This window comes from Phyllobates terribilis, unplaced genomic scaffold, assembly GCF_046119375.1.
Source record: "Phyllobates terribilis strain yellow unplaced genomic scaffold, ASM4611937v1 Scaffold_3__8_contigs__length_932513732, whole genome shotgun sequence".
Lineage (NCBI taxonomy): Eukaryota > Metazoa > Chordata > Amphibia > Anura > Dendrobatidae > Phyllobates > Phyllobates terribilis.
Genome location: NW_027362763.1, coordinates 872420959 through 872445153, shown reverse-complemented (window position 1 = coordinate 872445153; position 24195 = coordinate 872420959). Strand labels below are relative to the sequence as shown.

The 24195-nt window shown below is 41.2% G+C and overlaps 1 protein-coding gene across 1 annotated transcript in view; it reads left to right on the top strand.

The window, feature by feature from the left end:
• The window catches only part of RASGRP3 (RAS guanyl releasing protein 3), a 161210-nt gene that overhangs the window by 93312 nt on the left and 43703 nt on the right, over window positions 1-24195 (top strand). Inside the window, exons 6-11 of the mRNA XM_073672631.1 lie at window positions 519-666; window positions 2479-2652; window positions 13449-13565; window positions 16158-16433; window positions 22058-22135; window positions 23175-23288. Coding sequence (XP_073528732.1) covers window positions 519-666; window positions 2479-2652; window positions 13449-13565; window positions 16158-16433; window positions 22058-22135; window positions 23175-23288 — 907 coding nt within the window. The remainder of the gene's footprint in view (window positions 1-518; window positions 667-2478; window positions 2653-13448; window positions 13566-16157; window positions 16434-22057; window positions 22136-23174; window positions 23289-24195) is intronic.

The following is a 24195-nucleotide window of genomic DNA, read 5'->3' as shown; positions in this document are numbered from 1 at the left end:
GACTACAGCCCACCTGGCAACCATAGGGGCTTATTCAGCTCCAGACCTACTGTGATTGCAGTGGTACAATGGCAGGAGCGAGACAGGAGAACAGAGTGTTTTATCTCCACCCACAAAGAACGTCCTGATGCTGGCACTGACATGCTGGGAAATGTTCTTTAAATTATTATTATTGTTGCTATTATTATTATTAAAATGTATTTGCAATTGCCTTTTTAGATTGGGCTACGATGTGTATTTGTGGTTAGGAGGCTCGGTGAAATAGAGTTATTATGACGTGTATGTGATATCAGCTAGCTATTGTGATTTTAATTTTCTCTAATAAATATTATTAAGACAGTCATGATCTAAAAGCCGACATAAAAAATGTATGTCTCATGTATTTTTGTAGTATGGTAAGTAGGTGATGTGATCAGAGAGACACATTGAAATGGAGGCATCACAGTAAGACCATTGTTAATTGTTTATTGATTCCAGCCTTTTGTGGTGACAGTCTGTATTGTCGCTCTTGTTTTCAGCCCATCTTATGACTGGATGCGAAGAGTCACACAGAGGAAAAAAACATCAAAGAAGGGAAAGGTTTGCCTTCTGTTCGACCATCTGGAGCCCGTGGAGCTGGCGGAGCACCTAACATTTCTTGAATATAAAGCGTTCAGAAGGATATCTGTAAGGATAGATGTTGTTTTATTTGCTTCCTATTATATTTGCATTTAGAAAGAATAGAAATCAATAAACTAGATTTTTTTTCCAAATAGTAGATACTGGACCCCTATTCATTGTAATACTCCTTATAAAGGGCCAAACAAGCACAACTACCATGACTGCAGGCACTTTTTACAATTTGGGGCCAATCTGTTTACACAGACATTATTCTGCTTGATGAGTTTTAGATTTAATAATATTATTTACTATGGGAAATTTCTTTTCACTTGATATCTTGGAGAGGTATTATAATAACCTAAATATTTAAGACTGAAAAGCCTTCATAATTATTAATAGAATATATACCGTGTCAGACTAGGCTGCCAAGGGCCCACCGATATCATTGGCACTGGTGGACCCACTGTTCATTTACTTACAATATTACATCACCCTCATTCACAAATTTACTTATGCTTCTATATAGTAATAACCATAATAGTTTGTTACATGAATGATGAGATGCTATATTTGTACATAGTGCATTAAGTGTATTTTGCCAACTACTGCTCATGTAAGTGGCCCAATCCTGCACAGGGCCCACCGGAGAATTTACCTGTTCCCCGATGGGCCAGTCCAAGCCTGAATATTATACATAATCTATATGATGGCTGTGCGGTTATGCACTCATAACAAGTAGGACAATTATAATTGCCCTGCAGATCTTCTAACTCGTAAAGAAAATTTCAACTCATAAATATAGAAATATTGATTAATATTGTTGAATCCACTTTTCAGAAACTGCCAAATTAACCCTCATTTTGTCAGTATATTCTCCCAATAAAAAAGTGACACTTTTACCATTATATTTTGAGAAGTTTATTCAAAAGTGACAACCAATATGGCTGCACTTCCTCGTGTCAATTAAAAAAAGGCTGCCTTACGAGGATAAATACATGACAAAGTACTCATCAAATACAAAAGAAATTGCCTAATATGCTAATATATTAGCAATCCCGGGAGTTCAAGTCCAATAAAAATAGTAACCCAACCAGTAAAAGCCCGCCATCTATAGTAGGATGGCATGGTACAGTACCTATATAGTAGTAAAAAGGTTGATAAGTAAACATATCAATTTCAGCTTACAAATTTGCCGATGCCTTGGTTGTGAGGGATTTTTTTTTTTTTTTAAATTAGACTGGGTTTCCACTTGTGTTCCATTACATTCTGTTTTAGGGGCAGTTAAATGTAATTCATGACGAAAATTGATATAACTGATACAGACAAAAGCAGAGGGACCCCATTGATTATTATCTGGTCCGTCTGGGTTCTGTTTTGTGTCAGCTCTCAGAGCGGAAAAAAAATGTTCTATGTGATGCCCCCTTTTCCATTCCAATTCCTTCTCTAATATGTCAAAAGAAATCCAGATGAAACTAATTCATTTTGGGCAAGATTTCTGTTTGTCTGTCCCTAAGACGGATCAGACAAAGAAATTCCTGAACAGAAGTGTGGACACAAAGGTTCCAATTCATCAAGAGCACGCCTTTTAATGAATCAGGCGAGGTACACACTGTTGGCATTAGACTTATGGCATAGCGAGTGTCGCCACACCTTGTCCCGCCCCAGCTCTGCCTACTTCATTGGGCCTAGGGCAAGAATGGCGTAAAAACGTTAAGTCACTTTTTTTTTCAAATCTTGTGTTTGAGCAAAAATATGATTTTTATACACTTTCTTTGCCAGAAATCAAGCACAAAAGCTTTGATGAATTGCCCCCAAAATGTTTCATTTTTTTATATTGCATAGTCTAAATTGTATGTGTATACTTTTGTTTCTCACCAGTTTACAGACTACCAAAGCTATGTAATCCATGGAAGTTTAGTGGATAACCCAACTTTGGAAAGATCTATAGCTCTATTTAATGGAATCTCAAAGTGGGTTCAGCTTATGGTTCTAAGTAAACCAAGCCCACAGCAAAGAGCAGAAGTCATTACAAAGTACATCAATGTGGCTGAGGTAAAATTAATTTTCTTACATTTCTAAACATTCTGCAAGTGAGAGTATCTTGATATTGGACATGCTCACCATGTGACATGGCTGCTTTAAATGGGGACGTCGCCCATGACGCAGTCAGTTATCAAACAGTTACCATGGCAGCCGATTCCTGCTGAAATGCCCCATGACTGCCATCTTGAGACTCCTATGAAGCCCAGGCACTGGCTGGTCTTCATTGGAGACTTCCATCTTTGGTGTTTTTAGATCTTTTAGTGGGATGTTTCTATTGTTGCTGAAGTACAATTATAAGCAATATGAAGTGTTTTTACACTTTTATTGATAAATACATCAAGTTTAAGCAGAGACCTAATATTTAAAGAGTTCGCCCTTATTTTCAAGAATTCTGCAATTCATTCTGGCACCTGGATATCAGCTTCTGGGTCAAAGCCTGATAGATGGCAGCCCATTCTTGTCTAATCAGTTCTTGGAGATTCTCACAATTTCTGTATTTTTGTTTGCCCACCAGCTTTTTGAGGATTTACCACAGCTGCTCAAGGAGATTATGATCTAGAGCTGTGTTTCCCAAACCCCATCATCACGGCCCCCCACTGGTCATGTTTTCAGTATCATCAAGACATCAGGAATTCTCTCACCTGTGCAATACTAAGAAGATCCTGAAAACATGACCTGTGGGGGGCCGTGAGGATGGGGTTTGGGAAACACTGATCTAGAGAGTTCCTCAGCCATTGACTCAAAATTTCAATGTTTTATTCACTGAGCCACTTAGTTATCATGTAGAGAAACTTCTGGCTAAAACATCTAAAAACAAGCAAACTTTGTCAAAAACAAAATTTGAGTCAGTCTCAAAACTTTTGGCAATGAATGTATGTACTGCAATACTGTTATATACTGATGTATGTACAGTAGAACAATCACAGGTTAAAGTCACCTAAAAGGACAAAATTATATAGCAAAAAAAATAAAAAAGTTTTTAAAAATACAAAAAATAAAAAATATAGAAATTCAAATCACCTTTCTTTTAAACATAAAAATAAATATAGAAATGAAAATAATAAACTTTAAAAAAATAATATATTACATATTTGATAACACCACATCTGTAAGGCTGCGTGCCCACGTTGCGGATTACAAGCGTTTTTGATGCGGAATTTCCGCAGCGGAAACGCTTGTAAAACGCTTTGTAATCCGCACCCCATGGTCCCCAAGGGGATTCCACAAGTTCCATGCCCACGCTGCGGATTTTTCCGCAGCGTTTATGCTGCGTTCAAAAATCCGCAGCTTGTTCATTAATTTTGCGTTTCCACAAGCGGAATTGCCTTTTGCAATGCATTAAAAAACGCAAGGCAATTCCGCATGTGGAAATCGCGCGATAAACGCGCGACAAACGCGTGCGGAATTCCGCATGCATTTTTACTTGCAGAAATGAAGCAGAAATTTTCTGCTTCATTTCCGCAACGTGGGCACATAGCCTCAAAATACAATCTATCAAAATCCAAAATCAATTAACAAGTTAAATAGTGTAATGCCAGAATTATTTTTTAGAGTAACAACACCTTCCTAAAATATCAATAAAAAGCAATCAAAATGTTTTATGTACTCCAAATCAGTGTCGATTAAACCATCAGCTTGGCATACAAAAAAAGCCCTCATACTGAAGTCTACAAATGTATTGAAATGTTAAAGGTCTCGGAAAAAGGTGAATCAAATGAAAAATATTTTCTACAAAATTTTGAATTTTTTTTCATAATTTACAGTAGATAAAAAAGAATCCATGCAAATTTGCAATCATGTTAATCATACTGACCTGGCACATCATGTCTTTAGATAATTTTTTACCATACAATGAACGCCATAAAACCAAAACCCTCCCAAAACAATAGAAGAATTGCATTTTTTCTCTATTACATTCCACTAGGAATTTTCTTTCCAATTTTTCTGAACAGGATATAATAATGTGAATGGTGGAACTCATAACTACAACCTGTCCCACAAAAAAATCCTCATATGACGATATCCATAGAAAAGCAAAAAAAACCTTGGCTCTTGGAAGAACGGGAGAAAACAACTAAAGGGCAAAAATTAAATTAAATGTCCACCCCTGAGTATATTTTCAGTAAGACATGTCGCTTGCCAAATACCTGTGTGTAATTGACACACTGTTAGGATTCAGCTTCGCTTGCTGGTTTCATTGATTTGCTTACTTGTGGGCACATGCAGACTAAAATCTCTGCCTCTTTGATCAATAGAAGATACAGGTGCATCTCACTAAATTAGAATATCATCAAAAAGTTAATTTATTTCAGTTCTTCAATGCAAAAAGTGAAACTCATATATTATATAGAGTAGTGTTGAGCGATACCTTCCGATATCAGGAAATATCGTATCGGATTGGATCGGGCCGATACCCAAAAAGTATCGGATATCGCCGATTCCGATACCGGAAACCAATGCAAGTCAATGGGACACAAATATCGGAATGAAAATAAACCCTTTCTTTCCTTGTAGGTTAATTCTACATGAAGTAAAACAACTAAGAATAATGTAGAATGACATGAAAAGCCGGCAATTCATCAGCAGCATACACCGGTACCCGACAATTTACAACAGAAAGAATAGAGCTTCACACATAGATTAGATAGATAGAAACATGTCAGTCACATATATATGAAGTACAGTGACAGTGTTGCTTACTGTACTTGTCATTTAGTGTAAAGGATTTATTTAAAAAAATAATAGTGTTTTCATGCACCGTCTCTTTAAGAAAGCCGGCCGGCAATTCAGCATCTGTACCCGACAATTTAGAATAGAAAGAATAGAGAATCACACATAGATTAGATAGATAGAAACATGTCAGTCACATATATATGAAGTACAGTGACAGTGTTGCTTACTGTACTTGTCATTTAGTGTTAAAATAAAGGATTTATTTAAAAAAAAATTGGCGTGGGGTTCCCCTTAATTTTAGGCTCTAGCGGAGGTTAAGCAGACAGCTGGGGCAAATGTTTGAAGCCTGGGAAGCGGGTAATACCCACGGAGCTTCCCAGGCTACTAATATCAGCCCCCAGCTGAATACCTAGCCTTTACTAGCTATTAAAATGGGGGAACCCCCCCAAAAAAATGACGTGGGGTCCCCCCTAATTTAATAGCTAGCAAAGGCTAGGCAGACAGCTGGGGGCTGATATTAATAGCCCAGGAAGGGAGCCATGAATATTGGCCCCCTCCCAGGCTAGAAACACCAGCCGTCAGCCACCCCAGAAATGGCGCATCCATAGGATGCGCCAATTCTGGCACTTAGCCTCGCTCTTCCACGCTGCCCTGGTGCGGTGGCAGGGGGTAATAGGGTTGGGGTTGATGTCAGCTTATAATGCCAGCTGACATCAAGCCCAGGTTAGTAATGGAGAGGCGTCTATAAGACACCCCCATTACTAACCCCATAGTCAAAGTTAAAAGAAAACACAAACACCCAGAATAAAGTCCTTTAATTGAAATAAAGACACAATCCTTTATTGTTCTAAATTAAACCATACTTACCATCACGCCCATTCCAGCTGAAGCCAACGATCTCCTGCAATAAAAGTAAAATAATAAAGCAACCTCATCCTTACCTTTCCATGGTTCCCACGACAGCTTCAGCTCTGCTACATCGAGATGACAGGCTGGACCGCAGCAGAACGCTGCCATCCAGCCTGTCATCCCGCAGACACTGAGAAGCGCAGGCATGCTTGCGCTCTGCAGTGTCTGGCTGTGACGGCATCCAGATGAGCCGAGGTCATGTCCAATGTACTCGGCGCACCTCATGCACGTCACTGACAGCGTGGGAAAATTCTCCTGCACTCAGCGCTTCAGCGTGAGAATTCTCCCACGCTGTCAGTGACATACATGAGGTGAGGTCATGTCCAATGAACTCAGCTCACCTCATGCACGTCACTGACAGCGTGGGAAAATTCTCACGCTGAAGTGCTGAGTGCAGGAGAATTTTCCCACGCTGTCAGTGACGTACATGAGGTGAGCTGAGTTCATTGGACATGACCTCGGCTCATCTGGATGCTGTCACAGCCAGACACTGAGGAGCGCAAGCATGCCTGCGCTTCTCAGTGTCTGCGGGATGACAGGATGGATGGCAGCGTTCTGCTGCGGTCCAGCCTGTCATCTCGATGTAGCAGAGCTGAAGCTGTCGTGGGAGCCATGGAAAGGTAAGGATGATGTTGCTTTATTATTTTTCTTTTATTGCAGGAGACCGTTGGCTTCAGCTGGAATGGGCGTGATGGTAAGTATGGTTTAATTTAGAACAATAAAGAATTGTGTGTTTATTTCAATTAAAGGACTTTTTTCTGGGTGTTGTGTTTTTTTAAATACTTTACTAGAAATTCATGGTGGTCATGTCTAATATTGGCGTGACCCCATGAATTTCGGGCTTAGGGCCAGCTGATAATGCCAAGCTGGCCTTAACCCCTTTATTACCCAGTGAGCCACCGCACCAGGGCCCTGGATGAGTTGGGTACAGCGCCAGAAGATGGCGCTTCTATGAACGCGCCATTTTCTGGGGCGGCTGCGGACTGCAATTTGCAGCGGGGGTGGCCCAGAAAGCTTGGGTCTCCCTGCGCTGCGGATTCCAGCCCCCAGCTGCCTAGTTGTATCTGGCTGGGCACAAAAATAGGGCGAAGCCCCACGCATTTTTTTTTAAAATTATTTCATGAAATTCATGGAATAATTAAGAAAAAAAGGCCTTCCCTATATTGTTGTGTCCAACCAGGTACAAATAGGCAGCTGGTGGTTGAGGGCAGCCCATTCCTGCCTGCTGTACCTGGCTGGACACAAATATAGTGCGAAGCCCCACGTCAATTTTTTTTTAATTATTTCATGAAATAATTTTTTTAAAAAAGGGCTTCCCTATATTGTTTTGTCCGGCCAGGTACAAATAGGCAGCTGGTGGTTGGGGGCAGCCTGTTCCTGCCTGCTGTACCTGGCTGGACACAAATATAGGGCGAAGCCCCACGTCAATTTTTTTTTAAATAAATCCTTTATTTTAACACTAAATGACATTTGAGGAGTTAATAAAGATGCAGTCCCTAAATTATTATTTATTTTTTAATTAATTTTTCCCAAAACTTTTGACGTGGGCTTCGCCATATTTTTGTATGCCAGCCAGGTACAGCATCCAGCTTCTATGAACGCGCCATTTTCCGGGGTGGCTGCGGACTGCAATTTTCAGCGGGGGGGGGGGGGGGGCAGAAAGCTTGGGCCTCCCTGCGCTGCAGATTCCATCCCCCAGCTGCCTAGTTGTACCTGGCTGGACACAAAAATAGGGAGAAGCTTCACGTATTTTTTTTTTTTAATTATTTCATGAAATTCATGAAATAATTAAGAAAAAAAGGGCTTCCCTATATTGTTGTGTCCAACCAGGTACAAATAGGCAGCTGGTGGTTGGGGGCAGCCCGTTCCTGCCTGCTGTACCTGACTGGACACAAATATAGTGCAAAGCCCCACGTCAATTTTTTTTAAATCATTTCAGGAAATTCATGAAATAATTAAAAAAAATTGATGTGGGGCTTCGCCCTATATTTGTGTCCAGTCAGGTACAGCAGGCAGGAACGGGCTGCCCCCAACCACCAGCTGCCTATTTGTACCTAGCCGGACACAACAATATAGGGAAGCCCTTTTTTTCTTAATTATTCCATGAATTTCATGAATTTAAAAAAAAAAAACGTGGAGCTTCGCCCTATTTTTGTGTCCAGCCAGGTACAACTAGGCAGCTGGGGGCTGGAATCTGCAGCGCAGGGAGGCCCAAGCTTTCTGGGCCCCACCCGCTGCAAATTGCAGTCCGCAGCCGCCCCGGAAAATGGCGCGTTCATAGAAGCGCCATCTTCTGGCGCTGTACCCAACTCATCCAGGGCCCTGGTGCGGTGGCTCACTGGGTAATAAAGGGGTTAAGGCCAGCTTGGCATTATCAGCTGGCCCTAAGCCCGAAATTCATGGGGTCACGCCAATATTAGACATGACCACCATGAATTTCTAGTAAAGTATTTAAAAAAAACACAAACACCCAGAAAAAAGTCCTTTAATTGAAATAAACACACAATTCTTTATTGTTCTAAATTAAACCATACTTACCATCACGCCCATTCCAGCTGAAGCCAACGATCTCCTGCAATAAAAGAAAAATAATAAAGCAACCTCATCCTTACCTTTCCATGGCTCCCACGACGGCTCCAGCTCTGCTACATCGAGATGACAGGCTGGACCGCAGCAGAACGCTGCCATCCAGCCTGTCATCCCGCAGACACTGAGAAGCGCAGGCATACTTCCACTCCTCAGTGTCTGGCTGTGACGGCATCCAGATGAGCCGACAATGAACTCGGCTCACCTCATGTACGTCACTGACAGCGTGGGAGAATTCTCCTGCACTCAGCGCTTTAGCGTGAGAATTTTCCCACGCTGTCAGTGACGTGCATGAGGTGAGGTCATGTCCAATGAACTCGGCGCACCTCATGCACGTCACTGACAGCGTGGGAAAATTCTCACGCTGAAGCGCTGAGTGCAGGAGAATTTTCCCACGCTGTCAGTGACGTGCATGAGGTGAGCTGAGTTCATTGGACATGACCTCGGCTCATCTGGATGCCGTCACAGCGAGACACTGAGGAGCGCAAGCATGCCTGCGCTTCTCAGTGTCTGCGGGATGACAGGCTGGATGGCAGCGTTCTGCTGCGGTCCAGCCTGTCATCTCGATGTAGCAGAGCTGAAGCTGTCCTGGGAACCATGGAAAGGTAAGGATGAGGTTGCTTTATTATTTTACTTTTATTGCAGGAGATCGTTGGCTTCAGCTGGAATGGGCGTGACTGTAAGTATGGTTTAATTTAGAACAATAAAGAATTGTGTCTTTATTTCAATTAAAGGACTTTTTTCTGGGTGTCTGTGTTTTTTTTAAATACTTTACTAGAAATTCATGGTGGTCATGTCTAATATTGGCGTGACCCCATGAATTTCGGGCTTAGGGCCAGCTGATAATGCCAAGCTGGCTTAACCCCTTTATTACCCAGTGAGCCACCGCACCAGGGCCCTGGATGAGTTGGGTACAGCGCCAGAAGATGGCGCTTCTATGAACGCGCCATTTTCCGGGGCGGCTGCGGACTGCAATTTGCAGCGGGTGGGGCCCAGAAAGCTTGGGCCTCCCTGCGCTGCGGATTCCAGCCCCCAGCTGCCTTGTTGTACCTGGCTGGACACAAAAATAGGGCGAAGCCCCACGTATTTTTTTTTTTAATTATTTCATGAAATTCATGGAATAATTAAGAAAAAAAGGGCTTCCCTATATTGTTGTGTCCGGCTAGGTACAAATAGGCAGCTGGTGGTTGGGGGCAGCCCGTTCCTGCCTGCTGTACCTGACTGGACACAAATATAGGGCGAAGCCCCACATAATTTTTTTTTAATTATTTCATGAATTTCCTGAAATAATTAAAAAAAAATTGACGTGGGGCTTTGCACTATATTTGGGTCCAGCCAGGTACAGCAGCACTGCAGAGCGCAGGCATTATGGGAACTTCCGATTCCGGTATCCGATATTGTAAAAGTATCGGAATTAAGTATCGGAATTCCGATACCGCGAATATCGGCCGATACCCGATATTACAGTATCGGAATGCTCAACACTAATATAGAGTCATTACAAACAGAGTGCTATATTTCAAGTGTTTATTTCTGTTAATGTTGATGATTATGGCTTACAGCCAATGAAAACACAAAGGTCATTATCTCAGTAAATTAAAATAATTAACAAAAAACACCTGCAAAGGCTTCCTAAGCATTTTAAAAGGTCCCTTAGTCTGTTTCAGTAGGCTCCACAATCATGGGGAAGACTGCTGACTTGACAGATGTCCAGAAGGCAGTCATTGACACACTCCACAAGGTCTCAGAGTTCCAATTTTCATTTGGAAATCAAGGTCCCAGAGTCTGGAGGAAGAGTGGAGAGGCACACAATCCAAGCTGCTTGAGGTTCAGTGTGAAGTTTCTGCAATCAGTGATGGTTTGGGGAGCCATGTCATCTGCTGGTGTAGGTCCACTGTGTTTGATCAAGACCAAAGTCAGCGCAGCCATCTACCAGGAAATTTTAGAGCACTTCGTGCTTCCCTCTGCCGACAAACTTTTTGGAGATGGAAATTTCATTCCCCTGCAGGACTTGGCACCTGTCCACACTGCCAAAAGTACCAATACCTGGTTAAAAACAACAGCATCACTGTGCTTGATTGGCCAGCAAACTCGCCTGACCTTAACCCCATAGAGAATCTATGGTGTATTGTCAAGAGGATGATGAGAGACACCAGACCCAACAATGCAGACGAGCTGAAGGCTGCTATCAAAGCAACCTGGGCTTCCATAACACCTCAGCAGTGCCACAGGCTGATCACCTCCATGCCACGCCGCATTGATGCAGTAATTGATGTAAAAGGAGCCCTGACCAAGTATTGAGTGCATTTACTAAACATACATTTCAGTAGGCCAACATTTCGGATTTTAAAATCTTTTTCAAGCTGGTGTTATAAAGTATTCTAATTTACTGAGATAATGACTTTTGTGTTTTCATTGGCTGTAAGCCATAATCATCAACATTAACAGAAATAAACACTTGAAATAGATCACTCGGTTTGTAATGACTCTATATAATATATGAGCTTCACTTTTTGTATTGAAAAACTGAAATAAATTAACTTTTTGATGATATTATAATTTAGTGAGATGCACCTGTAGAAATAACTGGTTGGGAGACTCTAGTCGACACATGACCACAAGTATGCAAATTGTGTGACGACTGTAGCAACCAGCAAGCGGAGATGAATCCTAATGGTGTGTACAGCTACATGGCTAGACTAAAAGTTACTCAGTGGTTGGCAACACCTTTAAGGGGTTAATTTATCATTCTTTTTTAATGTATTGATTTAATTTAGTGTATTTGCCTTTTATTTTTAGCTACTGTTAATTCTTGATTAATAAGGATACAGTGGGTGAAATAAGTATTGAACACGTCACCAATTTTTCTAAGAAAATCTATTTCTAAAGGTGCTGTTGACATGAAATACTCACCGGATGTTCGTAACAACCCATTCAATCCACACAGTCAAAGAAAATCAAACTATAGATGTCCATAAATTACCTTATGTGTAATAATGAGAAATAACACCGGGAAAAAGTATTGAACATGTGAAGAAAGAGAGGTGCAAAAAGATATGGAAAGTCATGACACCAACTGAAATCCATCAGTAATTAGAAAGCAGCCCTGCCACTTAGTGAACAATAGTGTCAGCAGGTTCAACTGATGGCCTATTAAAAGGTGTCTCATTACCAAGGTGTCACACAAGTAACATCTCATGATGGGTAAAATTAGTGAGCTGTCTCAAGATCTTCGCAACCTTATTGATGTAAAACAAACTGATAGTATTGGTTACAGAAGAATTTCTAAACTACTGAAGGTACCAGTGAGCACTGTTGGGCCCATAATCCGGAAATGGAAAGAACATCATTTTACCATAAACAGGCAATGACCAGCTGCTCCCTGCAAGATTTCAGACAAAGGAGTGAAAAGAATTATCAGAAGAGTTTTGCAAGAGCCAAAACAATAAGTAATGCACTCAACCTCCATGGCCTGAATCCACGCGCAATACTCTGTTGCTGAAGAAAAGCATGTTCAAGCACGTTTAAAGTTTGCTCAACAACATTTAGACAAGCCTGTGAAATACTGGGAGAATATAGTCTGGTTAGATGAGACCAAAATTGAACCCTTTGGATACCATAATACACACGATGTTTGGAACACAAAATGCACTGCATATCACTCCAAAAGCAGCATACCAACAGTAAAGTTTGAAGATAGGAACACTATGGTGTGGGGCTGTTTTTAAGCATATGGCACTGGAAAACTTCATATAATTGAAAGAAGGATGAATGGACAAATGTACCAAGACATTCTTGATAAAAATCTGCTGCCATGTAGCAGGATGATGAAGATAAAATGAGTGTAGATATTTCCGCAAGACAATGATCCCAAACACACAGCCAAGAAAACTCTCAATTGGTTTCACAGAAAGAGAATTAAGCTATTAGAATGGCCCAGCCATCACCTGACCTGAATCCAATAGAAAATTTATGTAAGGATCTAAAACTCAGAGTTCACAGAACCTTCAGGATTTGAAGAGTGTTTGTGTGGATGAGTGGGTCAAAATTATACCTGAGCAATGCATGCGACTAGTTTCTCCATATAGGAGGCATCTTGAAGTTGTCATCACCAACAAAGGCTTTTGTACAAAGTATTAATTCAATTTCAGTAAGTTTGTTTAATTCTTTTTCCATGTGTAATTTCTCATTATTACACATAACTTAACTTATGGACATCTATGGTTTGATTCCTTTGCTTGTGTGGAATGGATGGGTTGTTACCGACATCTGGTGAGAATTCCATGCCAATGGCACCTTTAGAAATATATTTATTTAGAAAATTGGTGACGTGTTGAATACTTATTTCACCCGCTGTATATTTTGAAATTTAATTAAGTGGGTCTAGTTTTATCTTTGTTTCAATGTTGTTTGGGCAATATGTGCATCTAGAGGGTGATTTTTGTTGTGTGGGTTTCCTGTTTTGTATTGTAATACTCAACCAACATATGTAAGGTTTTCAAATTCTAATGTCAATGCATCAATGAAAATGGAGTGCTATAGTAGCAAAAAACTACCAAGGAATTTTATACTGCATGTAATCACAAGTACTAGATTATTTTAGATTATTTTTCATTTCTTGTTTCATTTTACTGCAGAAATTACTGGATCTCCAGAACTTCAATACACTGATGTCTGTGGTTGGTGGACTAAGCCATAGCTCTATATCTCGCCTTAAGGATACTCATGCACACCTCAATTCTGATGTAACAAAGGTATGTATGACGCGCCCCCTGGGCCTGTGCTGGGGAACCCGGAACCGGGCCTGTTGTAGGATGCTGGGGGTTGTAGTCTCCGTGTGGCGGTGACCCGGTCCGTGCCCAGGGTGGTCAAACCAGTGGCAGTCTTCTTGTATTGTAATAAGTGTCCGACTACGCCACCCGTGGATTGCGGTCAGTGGGGACCGCCGCTGCGCTGCCGACCGCTGAGGCTGATGTTGGTTGCGCAGCTGAGTATGGGATAACTCCCCACGGGAGGAGTATGGCCTCAGGGCAGCTGATGTGGATGATGGTGGTAGTGATGGTGTGAGTGTCCCAGTGCTAATGGTGCAGGAGCGGCAAGGAATCACAGAGACTTGTAATTGCAGTTTCCAAAGCTTTACTCACGGTTGTTATTCAGGTCAATGCTGCAGGCGATGACTGCCCAAGCCGTGCTGCGTCCACCAGGTGAGGGACTCGGTCAACTCCCAGGCAATTCCAGAGCGTGGTTCAAAGCTCCCCTCTCTTCCTTTCTACTGGCCGTCCCCACCAGTGACCCACCTTTGTCCAGCTTCCTCGGGCCTTCTGTTGGCGAAACCTCTCCCGGTTTCCCTGACCCTATGCGGTATGCCTTTCTGGTTGATGTAGTGAGGGGTCGCACCAAGATGTGGTCACAACCTCCGGTTTTGGCTGAGGATTAGTCGCCTCCACCAATTTGGGTTCCGGTACCCTATTCTGCCAACCCTTCACCCAGTATCTCCTCTGGGCATATGGGGTTCCTTCTGCCTTCGTGTCTCTGGGCCTTTCTTTGTGTTCCTTGCTTCCTTTCTCCTCTGTTCCAGTTCCTTTCTTACTTTCCTTTCTGTTCCTCCTCCTCTCTCTCTCGGCTGCTTCTGGCCTCCACTCCAGGCCTGCCTCTGGAGCTGGGCCCAGACTGAGCCACAGCTCCCTGTCAACCCTCTCTGGCTGAGCTCCTCTCCTCTTCTCCTCCTGACTGAACTGGCTGAACTCGACCCTGTTCTAAGATGGTGCCCACCTTTTATACCTTCTTCTGACACCCGAGCCCAGGTGACTAGCAACCAATGGGCTCCTATCTATGCCCAGAAACCCACCCCTATCTGCTCCTACACCACTGGGTTTTCCACCCCCCTCCCCACTCCAGCCAGGAACAGAAGCTGTCGTGCCTGCACTCTGTCTAGTGGGAGCACCGTTGGTCTGTTCCTCGGAAATGGGGTGTGTGTGGTGCATGCAGCTTACTGAGCCCTGGTCCACACTCCATCCTTACCCGGGAGTGGAATATCACACCTCTGGACTGAGGTGCAATACCCCTGTAGCAGCCGAGCCCTCGGGGTGCTACATGTACATAGATATATATTTTGAACTTTGCAATGACATAGGAAATATTTTAACAGCCAGTATTGCCTAAAGCTGTTAAAATAATCAGTAGTCCAAGAAGAGATTTTATATTGCTGAATTATGAATTTGCATTGTACAGATCTTTGATACTGCACTTACAGACTTCTTTGAACATATACAGTACCTCTGTGTGGCTCCAAATTTATACACCCCTCTGGTGGCAGTAAGAAATGGCTTTCATCTAAAGGAGAGTTTATTTGCAGACCAATTAAAGGATCAGACATTTCTCTTTCATACTTCTAAGCACATACCCTTATTTCAGGCTTTTTGGCTAGTATGGAGAATTTGTACATTTCCTGACTGAAGTTTCCTGCCACCATTACGCTTAGAACAATTTCACTATTTATTTGAATTGTTTCACTTGTTGTCCTCATCACTAATACTGTTTGGGGTGCGGTTTCTCTATGGGTTGTCACCTAATTGATCTAGGAAGGGAGTTTGTGGTCATTCTGCTTGATCCTGGCCCATTTCCAAGAAGGGGAGCCAATCTACGCTTAGCTCTCAGTTTTGTTGAGGTGGCAGCCAGTACAAATGGTTGCTTTGACCACAACTGGTTCTGCTTAAGCTTTGGAAATTAGGGGGCATCAATCCCTGACCTTGTGGCTTTCTGGAACAGAGGAATTGGGAAAGGACTATTGGCCGGGCTCTTCTCTTTTTGGTGCAGGCAGCGATAGACCACATCCTTGTGCACTTTTATGGCACCTTTAACTTTTTTTAAGTGCACTCAAGACAAGAGCATAATCTCGAATCTCGGGCTCTTAAAAAATAAAATAAAGGGTCACACATTGACTTTCTACTGCAGTACAGTTAATATGTGTACTAATAAGGCATGCTGTATCATGTATTTTGCACTAAAAAAATTCTCCAAATGGTGAGATATAGGGTGCCTAGGAAAATTATATAGACCTGTAGGAACTCCATGAGACTGGAGAAAATGAAAGTAATTCCTAATAAGCATTATAAAATGAATAGCATTTATTAATAAAAAATGCACCTGCAGTTCGGCTACTTTGATTATACCCTTGTAAGATCCCTGAGATAGAGGCAGGATGCTCGACAAGGCATGAAGAAATGCTAAACACTTTTTCTTATAATTTCTGAAATCAAAAGATCAGACACATTTCACGTTCAATAGAATAAGTAAAAAAACACAGTCTGGTTTATCAATAAAATATTTTCTCACTTCTCTTGCAGGTGTGGAATGAAATGACTGAGCTGGTCTCATCAAATGGAAACTACTGTAATTATCGTAAAGCCTTTGCAGAGTGTGAAGGATTCAAGATTCCCATTCTAGGTGTTCATTTAAAAGACTTAATAGCCTTGCATGTTATTTTCCCTGACTGGATTGATGACAACAAAGTAAATACAGTGAAAATGCAGCAGTTATATGTCACCCTCAATGAACTGGTTTCACTGCAGAGTGCCTCACATCATCTAGAAACCAATATGGATTTAATTAACCTCTTAACAGTATGTATTTATTTAGCATTGTTACATTATGTCCATTTAGCAAGCTAAACATAGTAACCCCTGTCAAAAGATTTAGGCTTAAAGGGAATCTGTCACCATGAAAATACTGTTCAATCTACTGGCACCTTGTTATAGAGCAGGGGGAATGGAGTAGAGTGATATATTGTTTTAAGAGAAAAGATTCAGTATAACCTGTGTTTCAATCATTTAATCATCTGCTATTTCTGGGATTTTGGGTCCAGTGGGCTGGGCTATCAGTGATTGACAGCTCTCTCTGTATGCAAACTTATACAAGGAAAGCTATCAATCACTGATAGGACCGCCCACTGGACCCAAAATCCCACAAACAGCAGAGGATTAGATGATTAAAGCACAGGTAATACTGAATCTTTTCTCACTAAAGTATATATCAAATTTCTCAGCTCCTCCTGCTCTATAACACGCTGCCTGCAGATTGAACTGCATTTTCTTGGTGACAGGTTCCCTTTAAAGGGAATCTGTCAGCTGATTCATACTTCCCAAACCACTAGCAGCATGAATCAGAGCCTGTTGCAGCCAAGTATATTTTTCCCTGAAATGCTCAGACGTTAATATAGTTAAAAGATCTGGTCATGGACAATAACCGGAGAAGAGACTAGTCCAGCACCACCTCAGGCCAGTTTCTCTCCAGATCCACACAAGTGATTAGCAGGTTTCTCCCATAGCAAAAGACTTATGGATTACCTCTAGCAGTGTAGGGAAAAGACGTGTGGCACCGGACTAGTTATGTCTCCGTCTATGTTCCTTGGCCAGATTGTCCAACTATATTTTCTCTGAGCTGCTCCGGCATGCAGTCATGCAGTCAGGCTCTGATTCATACGACTGTGGTTTGGTCGACATGAATCAACTGATAGGTTTACTTTAAAGGGAATCTTTCAGTATGATCAACCTCCCAACCCACCTATATAGGCATGCAGATATTTGGAATTTCATCTTTATATCTTCTAATAATTAGTTCTTTAATTTATATGCAAATGATGCATGTTAAGTGCTCTGGGTATGACAGCGCACTTAACAAGCCTCTACCACCTGATGTTGTTTCCCAACACAGCACCAGCCTCTTTAGCTAGGTTTATCACTCACTGTCTGATTTCATTGCTTGGGGCTTAATGTTACACAGGAAGTGACCTATAAGTCAAGATAAAGAGGCTTGTGCTAGTCAGAGAAACAACCTTCGGAGGCAGTGGCTCCTTATGCTGTGTCACAACCAGAGCAATTAATACTTCATATGCATATGAATTAAACGCTAATCACCTGGTAATGGTAATTACATAGAAGATGTAAAAGTGTCAATGGATTTACATTTCAAAGTTTTATTGACAGATTCTCTTTTTAAGGTGTGTTTTCCATTTTTAGAAAATCCTACTCCCATGTCTGAAGTTTGTTTTAAAAAAGCAAACTGTGCTTTACTCACCGCTCTGGAACCAGCGTAGAGACTCTGCTGCTGCTCCTGGAGTCTATTATTGGCAACAACTTGGACAAAGCCTCCGAGTTCAATTATTGACTGCAGAGCTTCTGACGTCACGTCAGCACTAGTCATGAGCGAGCATGCTCGTTACTCAAGATTTACGAGCATGCTCTGGCGAGCCTCTATTATCTTCAGCGTGCTCGGGCGTTAAGTTTTCATCGCTCCGTGAACATGATTTGCGACTGTTTGACAGCTTTAATACATGCGAGAAATGCCTGTTTCTTAAGCATTCCTCACATGTATTAAAGATGTCAAACAGTCGCAAATCATGTGCACGAAGTGACTAAAACATAACGGCCGAGCACGCTGAAGATACTCGGTGAGCACCTGACCCTGCTCGCCAAAAGGGTTAACGGAACATACTCGCTCATCACTATAGACAATAACAGACACAGGGAGCAGTGGTAGAGACTCAGAACTGGAGGATAACTAAAAGCACATTTTGTTTGTTTGTTTGTTTCTAACAAACTACAGCTGGGGTTAAGGTTTTTTTCAAAGCCAGAAAACCCCTTTAAATTCTTTTTATGTGGTTATACTGTTTCAGAAAGAAAGAAAAGCTGCTTTCTTCTAAAAAATAGAGCCACATCTGTCCAATAGTTGTACGTAACATTGCAACAGTCTGCTATTCAATGCCATTCCAGACAAATCCAAGAGTTATTTCACTGCTTGCAAGCCTGACCTTCAGAGATGTTATATTTATGTGAACTGAGATCTTGGGTTTGCAGAACCATTATTTTGTAGTTGTAGAAAGCGTGTCTTTTTAAATAGGCAGTACAAACATCTAATCAATCTAGATCTAAAGGTTCTCTGGGAATAGAAAAATAAAGAAAAATGTCATGATACAGTCCTGGTTAAAAGTTTGGACACACCTGTTTATGCAGTGATTTTCCTTATTCTTATTGGAATGTGCACATTGCAAATTCAGACTGAAGGCAGCAAAACCTTGAGGCAACATTTATGGAGATCCAATCGGAACAAGGAAAACCATTGCATAAACAGGTGTGTATGAACTATTCACCGATACTGTAAATAACAGTAGAGATGAGCAAAGCTCCTAAAAGTATTCACTCAGATTGGCTGTCAGAATCAATTGGATTGATTTAGTCAATTAAGTGCATTGTGCCCCTACACGAGTCCTACTCAGCACCAAAAAATCCAAAGACCAGAGGGAGCGAGTGGCAGGACATCTGATGAGCTGGACAACAGCCGGTGAGCATAATCTTTTAATACTAGAAAAATATGTCTTTGTACCAATATATAGAAAAATATTAAAATTTCAGAGTCCTTAGTGGTTGATACCTTTGCAACCTTTTATTATTTCTTAACCCCTTCCCGGCTCTTAAAAGAATTGCCCACCATTTTGCTGGTTTTGAAAGAGTGGAATCCTGAAAAACTAGGATTTATGTGAATCCAAAATTTTCAAGAAATTTTTAACAAATTTGATTAATTACTTATCAATTCACTCATTTCTAATTACCAAACCATATTCTGTGTAGGAAAGAAATCACTGGTAGTACATCAAAATGGCTGCCTTGCTACCTTAATGGAAACCTGTCCTAGAATGTTAATAAGGCATGGCCTCACTATCAGTATTTGGTCAGTATTCGGTCAGTATTTTTTCCCAGGAGTGGAAGCCAAAACCAGGAGTGGGTGATAATTGCAGAATTGGTGACTTGTTTCTATTATACCTTTTCTCTGATTGTTCCTCATCTGGTTTTGGCTCCCACTCCTGAGAAAAAATACTGACCAAATACTGACCCAATACTGATAGTTGGGCCGTGGCCTTAGACTAAAGCCTGATCGCATGTGTAGTAGGAAGTTCCACTACTGTGACCTGGGGATATACTATATGAACAAAAGTATTGAGGTATCTACACATTACAAAATATCGGACTTTTTATGACATCCCATTCTCAACCTATAGGCATGGAGTTATGGGGTTGGTCCCCACTTTGCAGCCATAACAGCTCTAACTCTTTGTGGAAAGCTATTTTTTTAGATGTGCCTATAGGGATTTTTGCACATTTACACAGAAGAGCATTTTGAGGTAAAAAAAGGATGTTAAATGAGAGGGCTTTTAATTTATTTAATTAAAAACCTGCTTGATGGTGTTGAGGTCATTGCACAGTGTGGATCAGTCAAGTTCTTCTACATCAAACTCACCCAACCATGCCTTTATGAACTTGCTTTATGCACTGGTACACAGTCATGCTGGAACAGATAAGGGCCCAGAAAGTGGAAACCTTACAATTCTTCAAAATGTCTTGGTATACTAAAGCATTAAGATGTACATTCACTGGAACCAAGGGGTTTATTCCAACTTCTGAAACCCCATAGAATTATAACTCCTCCACCAAACTTTACAACTAGCACAATGCAGCCAGGCAAGTCACTCTCTCCTAGCATTCGCCAAACCAAGACTCATAGAACAGACTCTTCAGACTTTAGTAATGATGTACTTCAATCTGATTATTTGCACTGTGCTTGGTGATGTAAGGTTTACGTACCGCCCCTCAGCCATAACTATACATTTAAATAAATGGTGTATGGGCACATACTTGCCAGAAGGATGCCAAAAGGATACACTTTTGACTTCTCTCTGAATGTGGCCACATTAAATCGTACGCTTGTAGCTTTTCTCAGAGTGTAGGTTTGGCTAAGTTTGTGACTTAAGTCACCGCCTTAAACCCCTTTAATGATTCCCTACTAATGCATTGTACAAAATGTCACCATAATATTGCAATTTGCATGAGATTTTAGGCTATGTTCACACATTCTGGATCTGGCAACTTTCCCCTGTATCTGAAGTCTTGGAGTAACCTTGGACTCTGCCTTGTCCTTCAAACCACACATTCAAGCTTTTTCCACCTCCTGCCTCCTCCAACTCAAAAATATTTCCGGAATCCATCCTTTCCTCAACCTTCAATCTACTAAAATAATAGCGCATGCCCTCACCATCTCCTGCCTTGACTACTGCAATATCCTCCTCTGTGGCCTTCCTGCTAACACTCTCGCACCTCTCCAGTCTGTCCTTAACTTTGCTGCACGCTACTCCCCTGCTTCTTCCCCCTGCAAATTCTTTCATTGGCTCCCAATTACACAATGTATCCATTTCAAACTGCTAATGCTAACCTACAAAGTCGTCCATAATCTGTCTCCTCCGTATATCTCTGAACTGATCTTCCGATATCTTCCCACACATAATCTCTGGTCTTCCTAAGACCTTCTTCTCTCCTCCACACTTGTACGTTCCTCACCCAATCGCCTGCAAGACTTCTCCAGAGTATCCCCCATCCTCTGGAATACTGAACCCCAACACTTGCGACTATCCCCTACATTTGGAACTTTCAAGAGGGACTTGAAAACCAATCTCTTCAGATCAGTTAAGAGCCTGCAATGACCCCTCCGCCACCTCCAGAGCCAACGCTTCACCTACAACAGAGCTGTCGAAACCCCTGATCCTAACTGTCTCCTTCCCCATTATCCTGTAGAAGGTAAGCCCACAAGGGCAGGGCCCTCTCCTCTCTGTACCAGTCTGTCACTATTAGTTTCTTCATTTTAATTTCGACTTGTGTTTTGTATGTAACCCGTTCTCACTTACAGCACCATGGAATCAATGGTGCTATGTAATAAACAATAATAATAATAACTTCTCCACCCAATGCAAATTAATTGTATTTTTTTTTTTCTTGCACCATCCACATGCTTTGGAAAAAAATGTGTGCTGTGAAAAAATATCCCTATCGTGCTTTATTCTATTTGCATGTTACTCATGAAAAGGTCACAGATCCACCATGGAACACACCATGGAGCCAGCACCAAGGATAGAATGAAATGTATCCTTGGCACATCCATAGCAGAATTCCAAGAATCTGATTTCTACTATCAATATTGTAAAATACACTCTGGCTTTAAACCCGATGTCTGAATAAATACTGGCACTCAATCTTACTCCAAGTAGACTTCTGGCTTTTGTTCTGAATATTTTGCTTTGTGTAATGAATATCATCACTTTCAGAATTTCTTTTTTTAGTCTTAAAAGGTTCTCTGAAGCGATAATATTGGATCAGTGAGGGGTCCGACGCAATGTGTGACATCTTTTTTCCTTTTCTTTCAGTTATCCCTTGATTTATACCATACAGAAGATGATATTTATAAACTTTCATTGGTGCTTGAGCCTCGGAATCCAAAATCGGTAAGAAACTTATTTTCAGGCTATAGTCAGACGGCTGTAGATTTTCTCATCTGATGCAAAGGACACTCTGATCTAACACTGAACAGAGTTTTGATCCGAGTGTCAGCTTGATTTTCTAGGAAGAGACTGTGAGGAGCAGGTGGAGAACAAAATTTCTCTGTCTTCTCCATTCTGTGAGTCCAAGGAAATCTGACTGCATTCAGATGTCATCTGACTGCAGTCCAATGTTTTACAAGTCTATGGTGAGTGGCATCCGATTTCCGAGTGAAATCTCAGCATGCTGCCATTTTTTTCAATGACACATTCTGTCACTGAAAAAAATTGTGCATCAGCACTGCTCCATTGAATAAATTGGTCTGAGTGCTGTCCGATAAAACATTAGATAACACTTGTATACGCTGGTGTGAGCGAACACTCAATGTCAGTTTCATCATACAAATTATTGGAATATATTAGTCATTGCACAGTTGCAGAGTTTGAACAATGTATCATATCGATCTTTTCTGAGTTAACCTAAGACTGTTGTTATCTAAAAATCAGGTGTTCAGCTCTATCCATGTCATGTTTGGGGCATATCCTGGGTGTGCTTATTTTTCATCAACATACATATGTCATATATGTTCATTGCCTATACATTTTCTGCATTTGAATGTAAACAGAAGTGCTATATATGCTGACAATAAGCACATTTCATGAAAATAAGACCACTGGATAGGTGATGCCTGGTACGTTGGTGGGGAGTTCGACCCCTCAGTCCCTCCACCGATCACCTCCATTCATTGTCTATGGGGTGTGCCAAAAATAGTCGAGCACAGGGATCGTTTGGTCTCCTGTTCTACTGTACCGGTCTGACTGCTTGGATATACTGATAATGACGTATGTGGGGGATAGATGAAAATTTGTAAAAAAAAAAAATGGTTAGAATCTTTTTCATTATACTATTTCTGCATACCCTTAAAGGATTTGTTTAACCCTTAATTAATCTGCAATGTCTGTTTTCAAACACTAATAATATCTGTGGTTATCTATATCATCACAGCCAACTTCCCCTACAACTCCTAATAAACCTGATGTACCACTTGACTGGGCTTCTGGTGTGACGTCAAAGCCTGACCCTACAATTATTAACAAACATATAAGGAAATTAGTGGAGGTAAGATCGCTTGTCTTTGCACAGTTCTTTTCTTTACAAGTCTCATTTTGAATAACTGTCTATTCGGCATTCATAAATTGAGAGTCCAAAGCATAGCGGATTCTATGGTGGGAATCAGAGTATTCTACAGTGTTGGGAATTAGCAGGACCACTTTACTTCTAGAAGATACCACTGAAGGTTTTTAGACGGGTATTTTTTCCACAAGTCCAGACATGGCAGCAGGAGTATGTATTCCCATAACTATTGTAATTAAAGTTTCAATACTTGCTCTGGTTGCAAGTACTAGCATCCCCTCCAGTCCCAGCACCACTGTCCCAACAGTCCTTCCCGGAATCCACACGTGGCACCTTCATTCACAACTCAGTTACATGGTTAGGTTGTAGGTGGGACAGGGACCCAGACCGCATTGCTTTATATTAATTTGACATGTCAAGGCCTTGTGTTGGCAATCAGGGTTCCTACGATTCCATAATATGGAGCTGCCGCCATATTACATGTGCACATGAGGTCTTAGGCATCATTCAGACATCAGTGATTTTTCTCATACACAAAAGAAAACAAGCATTTTTTTCATCAGTGTTCAGGATCAGATTTTTAGTTAGATTATTTGGTCAGTGTTTGCTTTTACTATCAGTGATTTATAAGTGATTTTCTCATATGCAAACAAACAGCTTCTCTGATACATTGCAGTGTTAAAAATGGACAGCACAAGAACTGCATCTGGATTGCATCTGTACTATACATATATTTTTATATATACTTTAATACCACAACTGTCAAAAATGTGGTCTGAATAGACCCTACGTAACATGTCAGTAGAGTGCAATATTTTAACGTTGAAAATAGGAATATATTACTTTTCTTTCCTGGAATGGAAATTAGAGAATAATTTGTTTGTAGCTCGAT